The sequence below is a fragment of the Primulina huaijiensis genome, chromosome 2 (genome assembly GCF_012295235.1).
Source record: "Primulina huaijiensis isolate GDHJ02 chromosome 2, ASM1229523v2, whole genome shotgun sequence".
Lineage (NCBI taxonomy): Eukaryota > Viridiplantae > Streptophyta > Magnoliopsida > Lamiales > Gesneriaceae > Primulina > Primulina huaijiensis.
Genome location: NC_133307.1, coordinates 26,696,302 through 26,712,901, shown reverse-complemented (window position 1 = coordinate 26,712,901; position 16,600 = coordinate 26,696,302). Strand labels below are relative to the sequence as shown.

The 16,600-nt window shown below is 27.8% G+C and overlaps 1 protein-coding gene and 1 pseudogene across 1 annotated transcript; both read right to left on the bottom strand.

Moving 5' to 3' along the window:
• Nucleotides 1-1,350: 1,350 nt before the first annotated feature.
• Nucleotides 1,351-2,497, bottom strand: LOC140960897 (protein VACUOLELESS GAMETOPHYTES-like). The gene has a single exon (XM_073419218.1). The coding sequence runs from the start codon at nt 2,417-2,419 to the stop codon at nt 1,544-1,546; it is 876 nt and encodes a 291-aa protein (XP_073275319.1). The 5' UTR covers nt 2,420-2,497; the 3' UTR covers nt 1,351-1,543.
• A 3,823-nt stretch (nt 2,498-6,320) lies between these two features.
• LOC140971114 (protein NRT1/ PTR FAMILY 5.6-like) lies at nt 6,321-8,701 on the bottom strand (annotated as a pseudogene).
• Nucleotides 8,702-16,600: the final 7,899 nt, after the last annotated feature.

Genomic DNA, 16,600 nt, shown 5'->3' with positions numbered 1-16,600 from the left:
TATACCTCAAAAAAGAGGTTGTAGACGTGGCACTCTCCCCAAATGATGAACTGCCAAAAACTTATTTCTTCGCACGCTCAAGTCAATATGAAATCAAAGAAGAAAAGAAATACGTAAAGAGAATTAGCTGAATATTGTGAACGAATTTACCATATTAAAACCTAGTCTTCGTATAGATAAACCTTAGGGGTTCTTCTGCAAATCTGGGAAGAAGCCCCGTCACTAGTGGACTCTTGCCATGTTTATCAAAATCGTGGAGGATTTTTTGCTTTTGGACCCGGGCCGACCTCGACCTCAGGAACTCGTCCCACCCCGGCCTTGATTAGTGCCAAGTTTTAGTCCTGACATAGCTTGACACCTCATGACTTGGACAATGACTAGTGCCAAGTGTAAATCCTGATATATCTCGGCATCTCAGAACCTCATGGCCTCGTGACTTCGGCTGAGCGAGTCAGTCCTCGAGTGTGTTAGCTGCAGGTTCTTGAACATTAACTTTCTCACATTAGTCACATGTTAATTTCCAAATGACAATGCTATCATTATTCCACAAACAAATACACCATCATTTTCTTAAAAAATGACACATTATATGCACAATGTTTTTAAAATTTAACAAAATAATTACAAGTAATTCAAATTGTTTCTAATTTAAATATTAACTTAACTTCAACAATAATTATTTATAAAAAAATAATTGTACATGCACACAACACATACATAAAGTTACAAGCTAGTTTTACATAATAGATTAGTAATACAAGAAAAAAATATCATTAATTTGATTGAACAATATATTTTATATGCATCATTTTTGGTCTTATATATTCATTTGTGCATTTATTGAAATTTTCCAATTATTATATATTAAAATTTATTATAAATCCATGTTCGAAAAATCATTATATGCCTTGATACATTAATTTTAACCATTTATGAATATTTTCACATAAATTTTATGATCTGTACTTAGTTTAGTCTACCCAAGTATTAAATCTTGGTTCCACCACTACTTCTATCAATTATCCTAATTATCTGATGAAAAACAACTAAGAGGATACTTTGCTATATTTATGATAATTATCCATCCTAATCCACAGAAAGGAAAAAAATTACATTTACACTGTATATAGAGCTTGAGGCCTTGGTTTGATTTTGGCACACATATTAAATTTTGAAAAATGTTCCTAACTTATATGAGTACAGAAAAGTGACAAATATGCTTACAATAAAACACATTGGGGAACGCACCTGATAGGGTGGTTGATATCTGAAGATAGATACAAAATCCGAACAAAAATATATTATTGGAAATCTGAAAGTGCAATATTAAAGGCCACTCATATGTTTAAGAGAAAGAAAGAAGCATTATATGTCATATTTACATTTAATCAAACAACAGGAAAAAGCATTTCATATTTCATAATAATATCGATATAAATATTAAATATTGTGCAGCACAAAAAATAAACAAAAGCAGAGCCAAAAATATACATTTTATCAAACAAGCTCTACACTTCTTCACAAACATTAATTTGACTCAACCTCAAATGAAAGATGTCAAATCCACTCCAAATATCATATTCGAAAGCACTCCAAATCCAAGCTGCCCAACAAGAGAAAACATCGATTTCCCTGGCCGCGAGCCCCCATTACTTGCAGCCACTTGATGCGTTTGTGGCAAAAAACTGGTCGAATGCATATACATGCCGTGCGAATATCCAGGTTGCATCATATAGCCTGGCTGGAAATGGTTATAACCAGGTTGACCGTAATACGGGAACCCGTAGCCGAAGTAAGACGCGAACTGCGGCGGCGGATGGTAAGGGATCCCTTGATCGAACATGGGAATACCCCGCTGTTGTGTACCTGCTGCGCTTTGCTGTTTTGGGCATGGCACGATAGGCACCAGCACGCATTCCAAATGGATGTCGAAGTTACAGGCTCCGCACCTGTATCTCCAGCCGCTGCACGCTCCCTTACAGACGGCGCAGAACCCTGGAGTTTTTGACGATTTGAGGGTAAGAAAGTGGGCCTTGTGAAGAGCATGGTGCAGCTGTTGTGGCAACTGAGTGCACAGAGGATGCACGTCGAACTCGCATTCTTTGCAGCGGTAGAACAGGCCCTCGACAGGGTCCAAGCACACGTTGCATATTCGATCGACCTGGCGCTGGCTTTCGGCCTTCCGCATCACCAGGCTGAGTTCATGTTGGTGCATGAAGTTGGAGAGTTTACGAGGGCAGGTGCGGCAGTATTCGTGCATATCGAAATCGCAACCGACGATGCATCGGAATCGTTTTCCGCTACCCATGGTCTTGCATCCATCGCACAAGTATTCTCGATCGTTATCTATCGGGGTTAGTGAATGGCCCGGATGGGTGAAATGGTCGTCTATGATGGATTTCTTTGGTACAGGAGCCATGGAAAAGGTTTGAAAATATCGAGGGACACTCACAAAGTTATATGCATTTTAGACTGCATAATATTGTATTGGTAGCAGTAAACAAAGACTTTAAGTTTGATTTTTTTTAGGGGGAGACTTTGTATACAGCGCAGAGTACTATAAAACGACGACGAAGACTTGAGATGTAGTGGTATAGTTGACTTTGAGGAAGACGCGGGATTGGCTGAGATACAGTTGATCTTGGATCGCAAGCATGGTTTTACGTAAAAAATAATTATTAATACTTATTATCGTTACTGAAAAAATAAAATTTAAATTAAATTTTGTTGGTGAAATATATATTACATGTCATGACATGTTTGAAGTTAAATGTTATTTTTCCAAATAAAAATTTCACCTGATAATACCAATAAATTTAAAAGTCACATGACCAATGATATTTATAATTATAATGAAGTAAATGTCTTGGGCTAAAAAATTGTTAGGTTTGAAGATTTCAAGTGGAACTCTTAAAATTTAATTTATTAAATAATTCAAGATCTATTTGTTTTTATATTATATGAGTGGAACGAGTTTGTAGGTCGTTACTATATCATGATTTTTATCGATTTTTTACTTAATAAATATAGCAATTAGCAATAGAAATTAAAATTATAGAGGACGTGTTGATGACTGGACCAGGGCAAACATGTTCATATACTGTTGATATACTTACGTAAGTCAATTTATTCGATTTGGGGTAGATATCAAATAAATTTCAGGTTTATCAATACCAGTTTTACATATCCCTTTTTTGAATAAATCGAAGGTATTTCAAATATTCAATAATAAAATTCTCTAGATCATTCTGGTAGGGTGAATCACTTATTGTTTTATCAAAAGTTATAGTTTGTGATAACTCGGGTGTAAACGAAACGAATCGAGATGAACATGAAGAAAATTTTAAGGTTCGAATTCGCTTTGAATCAAAACTCCAGTTCGAGTTCGGCTCGAAATATTCGAATAAATTTGCGAGCTACTCGAAATATATTTATTTAATATATAATTATATTTTATTAATAAAACAATAAAGTTACGAGTGGCTAGCCAGCTATCGAATAAAATAATTTTGGCTCGTCATTTATTTCTTCTCCTTGAAAGTATTGATAGGTTCACTGGATTCCGAGAACTTCAGCTTCATGTCCTCAATGGCTTGTTGAGGCACTAGAGAGAAGTTAATTATCCTTTCAATGGGCAACTGAATCGGTGCAGAGAAATAATTTTGCTCAATCATCAGACTATCCTCACCCAAAACATCATAATCTTCCCATCATCGGTGAATTTTCATCGTGATAGAAATTCTGCAGGTGGAAAAAAGTTCGAACGTATTTGAATTCGGATCAAATTCGATAATTTCGAATACAAATCAAATATATTTTCGAATCACGATTAATTTACACTCCTAATGGTAACAATGCAACTTTTCAAGAGTCTTCCTCTAAATAATTTCACTTCTTTCAATCCATATGAATCGAACACGTGACATTAACTCCAATACGAATTGTAGAATTTTATCAAAAGTTATGTTTGATATAAAAATACAACTTTAATCTTTTTAAACTTTACAGCATCTCAAGCACCACTGTCAATCTATCTTCTTTTTAGGGTAATTACTAAAAATTATAGCTCATAATAATAGACTATAATCTATTTAAATTATAAAACTCAAGCATGACATGACGACTTTTCTCATATATATANTAGTACTAGTTGCGTTATTTAAAAGAGGAAAATAAAATTTATACATTGATACTATTGATGAGAGACATTAAATCGACTTATAGTCATGCAAATAAATTTTTTTAAAAAAATCAATGGTATTTTAAAGTATTTTTAGACACAAAAAATTAGTTAAGATTCGGGCATACTGGGTAGAAGGGAACAAGGTGAGAATGAAATGGATATTTTCATCTTATTACTTATATTCTTGATTGGTATTACATTAAAATGAGAATGTTCATTTCGGGAATGATTATTCTCATATTCATGGGAACTATAATTCTCACTCATCATTTATTTCTCATTTTCTATATTTATAAAATATTTTTCTTATTTAACTTTACTAATATAAATCTATATCTTAATAATAATAATATTTTATTACAATTATAATTATAAAAATTAAAATATCAAAATAATAATTATGAAAATATTATTATTATCAAAAAAATCACTATCATTTATATGTAAAAAATAATGATGATAATATTAATAATTAAAATAATAATTTCATGATCATGTAATAATAATATAAAAATATGTAATATAATAAAATATTTGTTAAATAATTATTATAATATTTTATCGAGGACAATTATTTAATAAATAAAATAATATTTATAAAAATAAAATTAAGGTGAATAGTTATCTTAGTTTCATGATAACGATAATTTTATAATAATTAATAGATTATCAATATTTATAAATTATGTTTTAATAATAATAAAAATAATAATAAACATTTTTAATAAACAACATAATTTATAATGGTTCAAGTAGCCCAACCCGGATTGTACACTCAGACATCCCTAGAAATTAAACTACCATTAAAACTAACAAAATGAAATTACAGGAATTGAAAATATCGCTAAATGAGAAATTAGATCTGGAATTTTTAATCTTCATTGGATCCTTATTCTATTTTCCTGGATATTTCTGCCTAGTCACTCCCTAGTGCATTTAGGTTCGATTTTAGATAAAAATTTGAACAAAACCACATTTTTATAATTGGTTTTGCAAAATTTCAAACCAATTTTAAAACCAAGTCAACACAAATTGTTGGGTTATGAATATTATTGAGATGGGTGACCTCATATCTCATGCGTCAAACTGTTGACGTTACGACGCTTGATCTGGTTGGTTAGGTGTTCCATCTTGGCTAACAGTTATAGCTTGGGTCTAGTGGTAAGCACTTGATACTAACACGAAACATGAAATTCAGTTTGGTTCGGCTTAGTCTGGTTTGAATGACAAATTTTATGTTTTGAGTTTTATAGTGAATTAGTGCATGATATTTAATTTGGAAAAGATAGCAATTTGACAGAAATTGAGTGACATTTTATTTGATTTCTTACTAAAATAATTATAAGTACAAACCATTATTAAAATACTTAGGAAGGCTACAGAATTTTGAAATTTTAAAAAAAATCTAGATTTTTAGGGTTATAGTTATATTATTAGGTCTAAAATCTATTATAAATACATTCTCAATGTAATTGAATTGTTACAAAGTTCATTAATATGATAAAAAAAATCAAATAAAATATATTTATATTTAGTTTGGTTTGATTTATTTTTATCCAAAATTTGAACGAAACCAATTTTTAAGATTTGGTGGATTTTCAGTTTGGTGCGATTTCTGATGACCCGACCATTTCTCATTTCTCACAAATAAAATATCTAATGAGTTTTACAAATTTAAAACCCGAATCAAACTTTTAAATTATCAACACGAATAAATAAATAAATAAATAAATAAATAAATAAAGATATTGTGCTGGATATATCCAACGGCCAATAAAAGAGTCTAAATATTAAAATTATTTTTTATATGGCCAGACTGGTATTATTATTATTTTTTTAAAAGTGTCATATCCGCTTTTACGGGGTGAGGCTGATCTGTATCAGACGGTTATTATTTTCTAAAAAAAAAAATCTATCCGGGTGACATTATTTTCATGAACTGGTTGAAAAGTTGATGGAAACCATTAAAGTGAGGCGTTGAAAAGATTTGTCATACAGGCCCACCCTCGACATGTGGTGGGTTATTTCTTATTACTAATATTATTATTATTTTATTTTTATTATTCATATTATTATTTTATAAAAAAAATGAAATAAAATAAGTTTAGAATATAAAAAATGCAAATAGTTTTATTTCTTGCTATATTTTTTTTTAGGGAAAAAGAAACAGAACAATAGGGGCGATTTATATTACACGAAACAGGCTCTGTGGACTCTGATAAGGAAGGTTGCACCAAACACTCCTTAATATATATGATAAAGAACTTAAAATCATTTACACATAAGTCATTAAGCTACAGATTCTATACCATCTCCTTTATACCGATCGGCAACATCCGCGGGTGATGTCCTAATTACATTCTTGTACGTATAGCGCATCGCAAAAAACGTGAAGATGCAAAGGCTTCCTGCTGTAATAGAAGCCAACAACCAGTAAAAATAGTCGATCCGGCTACTATTCAAATCCTTCCCGAACCAACTCTTGCCTCCCTTATCGGTTATGCGATCCACTAATGTGATCAAAAGGCTGCTAACTAAGCTTGAAGCACCAATTACACTAAGGTAAAAAGCTATCCCTAAGCTTCTCATTGAATCCGGAACTTGGTCGTAGAAGTACTCTTGCAGTCCCACAAGTGCGAAGGCGTCTCCCACGCCGATGATTAAGAACTGCGGTGCAAGCCAAAATACACTCATTGAAAGTGATCCCTTCGTTGGATTTTCATCCACGATGTTGAGTCTCCTTCTCTCAACCAAGGCTGCTGCTACCATTGTGGCGACCGAGAATGCCATCCCAATACCTATTCTTTGGAGAATATCAATGCCTCGTTCATTTCCGGTCACTTTTCTCGAGAATGGAACGAGGATCCTATCGTATATTACGACAGAAAACAACATTCCAACAGCTGCCAGAGCGTACATGGAAGCTTCATAGTAGCCCCTTGTTTTATGAAAAATGTCGCGGTCTGTGCTACGCAGATACCAAATGGTAACGTGGTGAGCCAAATGGGGATCATATTGGTTATAAGCTTCAATTCTTCGACGTTTGTCACAGTTGCAAGTCTCCATGGATTTGGTTTGCTTGCTGCTAAATCTTGAGTTTCATCAATTATTGCAGCTTTATCGAGAAACCTGGTGAATACGACCGAAACTTAATTAGTGTCTCATTCTCTAGTTGATACATGTAACTAATCATATGAAGTTATTTTAAGAACCTTACTTAAGATTCTTGGTATGAAAAAGAAGCCTCCCATTAGTCTTGTCTGATTTAGGAACCTCGTATAGCTGATCCGGTTCGGATGGATGCGCTAGATTTCTCTTTAAAGTAGCTGCAACAAGAACCTGCAGCATCGGTGTTAAGGGACTTCCTGTGGGCTTTTGGAATCGATAAAACGGCCTTCCTAGGCAAAATATCACCATACTCAAGACCATCGCTGCTGTAAGAATTATATCTGCTGCAGCCCAGCTAACATGGTATTGGATGTACACAATCACGGTTACACCCAGAGTCAGTCCCGCACAAAGCCCGAAATTCCACCAATTGAAAAAGGACATTTTCTTCCTCCTTTCCTTAGGGTGATCATCATCGAACTGGTCAGCTCCAAAGCTCTCAAGAGATGGTCTGTGGCCTCCAGTGCCAATTGAGATCAAGTATATAGCCAGGAAGAAGAAAATCTCATGGATTTTTCGAGGTTCTTGGCAAGTTCCCGAGTCACACGGTTTCAAGCCCGGGATTACTCTCGACATTGTCAAGAGAAGCAAGCCCTGCCATTACATGAAAACACCAACATTATCGCAGGCTATATATAAAAATTCTATTGGCTTATTTGAATTGATACTCCAAATATCTTTTAAGAAGATTTCGGTACCACAACGTAAATGACTGATGAAGCTACAATGGTGGAGAAACGTCCAAGGTATGCATCAGCCATAAATCCACCAACTAAAGGCATCAATGTGGTAACACCAATCCAGTAATTAACACTCCTTGCTGCTGTTTTTAAATCTTGATTTATCACCTTTGTGAGATATATGATTAAACTCATCGCGAGTCCGAAATAACTCAACCTCTCGCTAAACTCAATAGCTGCCAACAAGAAAACTTAGTGAAATTCTGTTATAACTTTAAAGAATTGCCTAAAATTAAATTTATCCAGAAGGGCATATATATTCTAAGAGCTGTTCAAGAATTAAAATAAAGCAGCGGCGCAGCCTATGCTCTTTATTCACAGGTACATCATATGATTTCTTGAATTGTAGTATTTACCTATAATGAAAAGGGAGGCCTTCCACTCCCCGGTGGAAGCCCGGAGAGGTACACGTCCTTTACGATCGAACGAAGAATCATACACCCATTTTTCGGAATCCACTCCTAAGGATTCTTGTTTCTTTTTTTGCTCCAACTCCATTTTTTTGAAAATTTCTTGCCTAGAGATAGCTTATTAATCACTTTGCTTGTGGTTTCCAAGCTCGCTTGCTTCTTATATGGGAAAAAACTCTGAGGTCTTTAGGTGGCTTCCGTTGAATTTTCCACATTAGTGATAGCCAAGATGGTTTGAAAGTAACTTATAGCGAAAAAATAATAATAATAATGTCAAGGATGATATAATGATATATTGTACCCCACCATATCTAATCATTCAATCATTAGACAAATTAACCTTTACATTAACTTTCTTTTATGTTGTAGAATTTTTATTTATCTTAAAAATCTAAACGAAAAACTTTTTAATCAACAACTTAGATTTTAATTTTTAAAAATTTTGCCATAATTTTTTTACAAGAAAAAAATATAATAAAAAATTTTTCCCAAGTTTTAATAGGGGTACATAAAATTTTGGTTAAATTTTTTCCTACAAAATACATAAAAAATATTGGGATGTACAAAATTTTATTACTCTTACACAACAATAAAACATTTATATTGTTTTATATATATATATATAACCAATTACATTAGTTTTAAGGAGATTTATTTTTTAATTTTAAATTTTTATTTTAAAACTTTAATATATTAGTCACATTAAAATTTTTGATAAAAAATTTAAATTAATGAATAGATTTAAAATACTTAGAGATCAATATATGTCAAATTAAACAAACTTAACATGGTTCAATTAACTATTGACATTAAATCAAATTTATATATCATGTCAAAATTTAAGTTGTATTTTAAATTATTATAATTAAAGAATGAGTTTATTATTATTATTATTATTATTATTATTATTATTATTATTATTATTATTATTATATAATATAAAAATTATGATTTAATTTTGAAAATCAATGTATGTTAGGTTTTGATAATTAACTAAAATTTAGGGAGGGTAATATTGATAATTAATCTATACTAACTATAAATATATGAGTTGAATTGTGAATTTACTTGGTTACCCTTTCACTTACTTGGTTATCCTTTCACTCACTATTACTTCATTAATGTTTTATTTATTTATTTAAGTGAAATATTAGTTTGAATTGTTGATTTACTTATTTAATCTTTAATTCACCATTACTTCATTGATATTTTATTTATTTATTTAGGTGACTTTTCAATTTTCTGATATAAAGATTGATATTGAAAATAAAAATAACTTTATTTCATTATTTTAGTTGAATCAACGACAAATATTACAAACACATTAATATGATATTTTATTTTATTTTTAATTTCATAAATTGTGATATTTAATTAATATCTTAATACACATATCAAACTTACACTTTTCTACAAGTGTCATTGAAAACATGTCAGAAAATGTCATTTTTATGGTACTTTTCCAATGAAAATAGGAATTGAGACCATGTAGATTCTATATGCTCTTTTGCAAATTTTTCTTATATTTTATTAGTCGTATAATTTGATTAGTTTGATTTATTTCAACTAGACAGAGAAATTAATGATAAATTATGTCATTCTTTATGGTATTTTTCCAATGAAAACGGACATTGAGACCATGTAGATTATATATGCTCTTTTGAAATTTTTTTTATATTTTATTTGTCGTATAATTTGATTAGTTTGATTTATTTCAACTAGACAGAGAAATTAATGATAAATTATGTCATTTTTATGGTACTTTTCCAATAAAAATGGACATTGAGACCATGTAGATTCTATATGCTCTTTTGTAAATTTTTCTTATATTTTATTTGTCGTATAATTTGATTAGTTTGATTTATTTCAACTAGACAGAGAAATTAATGATAAATTAAAAAGAACGAAAATTACTTTCTACTTTTGTTTTAAATTTATTAGATAATCCTTATAATTTTTTAACATAATTCTTTTAATAATATGAATTATAGTGATAATTTATTTTCATTCATTATAAATTAATTTTTTAACTTTGAATTACTTATTAGTTTATTTATATATTTGTTTTACTACATATATTTATTTGATTGATATTATTTAAAAAATTTATTTACCATGAAATATTAATCATCAATATTAATTTACAAATGATTCATTCTGATATAAAATTAACTATCTATAATATGTATTCTAAAAAAACAGAGAAAGTTAAACAAAATCCGCAAGGGGTTAAAAGTTAGCAAATCTATATATCTATAAATATATGAGTTTGATTTGTGAATTTTCTTAGTTACACTTTTACACCCCATTACTTAATTAATGTTTCATTTATTTATTTAGGTGAATATTTAATTTTCTGATTTAAGGATTGATATGGAAAATGAGAATAACTTTATTTCATTATTTTAGTTGAATTGACGAAAAATATTACAAATACATTAGTATGATACTTTTTTATATTTTTAATTTAATAAATTGTGATATTTAATTAATGTCTCAATATATATCTCAAGCTTATACTTTTCTACAAGTATTATAAAAACCATGCGAGAATTTGTCATTTTTCTTATGGTTTTTTTCCAATGAAAATGGACATTGAGAGCATGGAGATTCTATATGCTCTTTTGCAAATTTTTCTAATATTTTATTTACAATATAATTTGATTATTTTGAATTATTTCAACTTTATTCATAGAAAAAGAAATTAATAAGAAATTAAAAAGAATGAAAATTACTTGATACTTTTGTATTAAATTTATCAGATAATCCTCATAATTTTTTTAATTAAAATAATCCTTATAATAAATATGAATTACAGTGCTAATTTATTATCATTGGTTAGAAATTAAAATTTTAATATATGATATTTATAAACTGAATGTTACGTATATGTGTTTTACTACACATATTTATTTGATTGATATTATTTTAAAATTTTATTTAACATAAAATTATTAATCATCAATATTAATTTTCAGATTAACCATTCTGATATAAACTAACTATGTATAATATCTATTCTAAAAAAGAAGAAAGTTAACAAAATTCGCAAGGAGTTAAAAGTTAGCAAAAATAAAATTGATATTTAACTTAATAACAAGTTTAGGGGTTTTATTTTAACAGCATTATGATAATTTAGTTAATTAAGAGAATTTTATTTGACAATCGCTATATGCACTTCATTTAAATATATTGGGATTTTCGTTTTAGTAATATTCACTATTCTATTAATTATTTTTTTTTTTTTTCCATTGTGAATAATATTTGAATGAAAAATATCTTAGTTAATTTCATAGAGCTGTCATTATGTTATAATCACGCGAATTAAAAAATGTTATATAAATAAATGAATATATTTGATTTATCGTCATCATGTATTTTTATTTATTGTGTTTTGATATATTTAGATTAATAAATACTCATAAACAATATGTTATTCAAACGATTTTAAAAATTATCTAAATCTCGTTATTATATTTTTCATTATTAGTCACCTACGTGCATCGCACGTAATCATTCCTAGTTAGATAAAAAGATAAGTTGGAGTGTGCTTAATAAATTATGGAGTGTAAATAAGAATCTCCATATAGTAAATGAGAAAATATTTGATTCCGCCGTTGCTTTAATAGCAGTCATTCTTGGTCTTTGCTTAGAGAATAGCATTCATAATCTACATATAAACAAAATATTAAAACTTTTAGGAAACGCTTGGATCATATGCATAATATAAAGATCATAAATCTATTATTTATATTTAAAACGCTTGGATCATATGCATAATATAAAGATGATAAATCTATTATTTATATATAAATATGTGACTTTATATGTGAATTTCCATTTATCTCCTTATTAATTACTTGTTTTATTAATTACTTATTTTTTAATGTTGTCTAACTTATTAATTGCATGCTTTTAATGTTGTCTACCCACATTATCAATTTAGATTTATTTGTTTATTTTTTATTATGTAAATTAGTATTTGATCTCTTTTATGTCTACTCACATTATAATATGTTATTTTTAATCAAATGATTTAGATTTTTTATTTATCTTTTCTTACTTCAATTAAATTAATTAAAATTTAAAAATAATTCATTGTTGAATTATGAATTTTCTTTGGTGTCTTATTAATTTTTTTTATCATGTTTATTAATTTTTTTTTATCATGTCCTCATTATTTATTTTGGTGACTTTGACTATAACTTATTAGTTTTAAAAAATATTTTTTGCAAAAGAAATTTTTTTTAATAAAATATGGTTAAAAACTTTATGATGATATACCATTTTTATAAAAAAAAATTCTAATTTTTAAATCTCTTTAATTGTTACAGTTTTCTAGAATTTATGTGTTTAAATAAAAAAATTTGAACCAACATTTTTTGTGGTTTATATTTATAAATTATTTGAATAAAACACGGTAAAAGATCGGTGTGATTAGACCCGTCAATTTGGGTTGAGTTCGTCTCTTTGGCCCACATCGCCAAATAATATAAGTGTATTGGGTTGAAATTTTGTCAACCTATTTAAAGGTGGAACTAAATGAGTCCGAGCGAGTTTGTATTAAATATCAATATATCTACTATTATCGCTTTTCAATCATGAATTCCTCATATAAAGGGGAGATTATCATCTTGATTTTAAAATTATGATTTTACTATTAATTGTTTGCTTTTATTGTTGTCTACCCACATTACAATATATTATTTTTATTGCAATGATTTAGTTTTTTTATTTATCTTTTCATTATGCCAATTCAATTAATTAAAGTTTAGAAATAGTTCATTGTTGAATTGTGAATTTTTTTGATGCCTTATTAAAAAAAAATTTCATGTCCTCGTTATTTTATTTTATTTTTTTGTGACGTTGGCTATAACTTATGAGTTAAAAAAAATATTTTTTTACAAAATTTTATATTTAAAATTACTTTAATAAAAAATGGTTAAAAAATTTATTATAATATACCATTTTTATAAAAAAAATTCTAATTTTTAAATCTCTTTACTTATAACCGTTAGCTAGAATTTATGTGTTTAAATTAAAAAATTCAACCAACATTTTTTGACGGTTTATATTTATAAATTATTTGAATAAAACAAGGTAAATGATCGTTATGATTAGGCCCATCAATTTGAGTTGGGTCCATCTATTGGCCCACACCACCAAACAATTTAAATGGGTTGTGTTGAAATTTTGTCAACCTATTTAAAGGTGGGCCTAAATGAGCTCACACGGGTTTATATTAAATATCTATATATCTAATATTGTCGATTTTCAATTACGAATTCCTCATGTAAAAGGGAGAATATCATCTTGATTTTAAAATTAAGATGTTAGTATCTTGTCCATAAATTGTTGGTTGTTCAAATATTTTGTTAGTCACTGAAAATCAAGTGTCAAAGTTGACATTTGAAATGTGTTTTTGGATTCCTGACAATATGTTCATCAACATATTATTTTTAAATTATTTTTATCAATATCGTGAATAACAAACACGTTTATTAAAATAAATAAGTATTATCATATCTTTAAATTAATATCTACTTTCATGTTTGACAAGTTCTGAGTCTTAGCAAAATGTGGAACATTAGATTCAAGCAAACGAATACACAAACTCGGGGCGAAACAAAAATTATGTGGTAACAAGAATTAAAATATAAACCAATAAATTTTTAATTAATTTATCGATGTTAAGATGCATAACAAATCTTATATCATAATATATAATTAAAATTTCAACCTTATAAATGAAATAAATCATACATATATGAAATATGCAAAATTTTATTACATATACAATCAAATAATTTATTTTAATTGTATTTTATTCTACAAGAATTCTTGTCAAACTCAATGATTGTGGATTTAACATTTATTAAATCAGCAAACTAAAGAGCGTGTCAATTAAACTAATTGAGTAATAACATATTCTTGAATTTTTTAATTAATTTTTTATCTTGATAATTTGTTTCATTTAATATTTTAAATTATAAGCCGCCGTTACTATAACTAAAGACACATTTTTTTTAAATGTTCATAAGGACTCAATCATTAACTCATATGGAAAAACATTTATCGACATACTATATTGAAAACATTCTAATTAATTCGGCGCATTTGCTGAAATTTTTTAATTAATTAAGAAAAATTCATTTACAATAATCATATTTAATCTTTTTGGGCTAACACCATTTATTTTATAAGATATTCATCGCAATTCTTTATTTGTATGTTAATCTTTAAATCTGAATTATTATGTATATTATTTTTCTAAAAGTTCTTAAATAATTATTTAATACATTTATTCGACACTTCAATATTAACATTTTAAAATATATTAATTTTATATTGTTTACGTGCAACACTTCTAATCATGATTATAAAAATTCTAAAAATGAATTAGGTAGAACATAAAAAATTACACAATTAATCAAGAGACAGAAAATAAAAACCAAATAATTGTCTATTACCTAAAACTACTAATAACGACTTCTAAAGATTGAAGTCGGTGAGAATGGAGGCCACAATGTACTAAAAAAATTAATGCTTGAATGAGTTACACTGCAAAGTTAGTTAAAGAAAAACGAAGGACAAAGTGGGTTAATAAAAATATTATAATGGGACTAAGTTGAATGAGACTCATATATATAAGTATCTAACTTGGTCTTACCTTATGCTTTGTCACTGTACAAAGCGAAAATTTATGCATTATAGTGTTCTACATTTTCTTATTTTTTATCTTGATTTCAAATTTAATTTCATCATCTATTGGTCTTTATAGATATATTAGAATTTTTTCTAAACATCTAACCTTAAATGTGATCAATTAACCAAATAATTATTATACTTGGTATAAAATAATAAATAGATTAATATATTTGACGATATAAAAATTAATATATTGAGAAGAATAAAAAAAGAATGTTAGAATTAATACTATAATTATCTAATGTCAATATTAAATTTAACATCCTACGTTCAAAAATGTGTTTATTGAGATAAAGACTATGATGATAAACTAAAAATAATAATTTATTTATCATTGTAACGTAATAATAATGTGATCGTTATTCGGAATCAGAAAATGATGTACTTTGACATATATTCTGATTTTTTTTAATTTTAAAATATATCTTTCAAATAAATGAAAAATGATTTTTTTCATACTACTTATGTAGAATATCAAGTATATATTCTACTCAAATGTCTTATAAATTCATATGATATAGTAAAAGGTTATTTTCATAAACTTATTTGTTGAGTGCAATAATTGATCGTGTTGGGTAGAGTAATTAAAATGTTGTGCTTGAACTGTTGTACTATTTAAAATATTTGATTTGCACTGTTACCATATATAATCTATAGGTTTTGATAAAACAGTAAACGCTTGAGTCTACAATTGGTATCAGAGCAAAGATTACGACTTTGATTTTCATTCATTGCAATTGGTGCAATTATTAGGAGATAGATTGTTTGGTACAATAATTATCCACGATGGGTAGGCGTTTGAACTGTTGTATGATTTAATTAAAGATTTGACTTGCATACCATCAGTTATAGCTATTGGTAAAGCCACAAACGCTCGATCCTATATTTTTCGTTTGTAAAGCTAGAAGAAACAGGTTGCATCAACTTTTAGTTTTGAATTAATCCCTTATATGTTACTCGATTTTTAAATTTAGAAGCATTCTACATTTTTCAAATATTATTATATATTGAATTATAATTTATCCATTTTAAATTGGATAAATATACAATAAAACTCATGTAAATATCATTAACAAAAACATTTAAATGAAATATTGGATTTGTCGATAATCAAAATAAGAAATAAACAAATTTTGATCATTGAGTGAAATTTGATCCTTGAGTGAGAAATAATATATTTAAATAAAGTTATAATTGCCATAATGAAATAATGCACATACATGCATTTATCATTGTATTTTGCAACTAAAATGTCAAAAAAAGTCTCAACATATTATTTTTATATCATATTTAAAATAATTATAAATCCTAAATTTTATTATTTTGAGTTGGCTTTTGTTATGAAAAATCATTGTGAATAAATTGAATTTAAAAATTCTTATATCTATGTA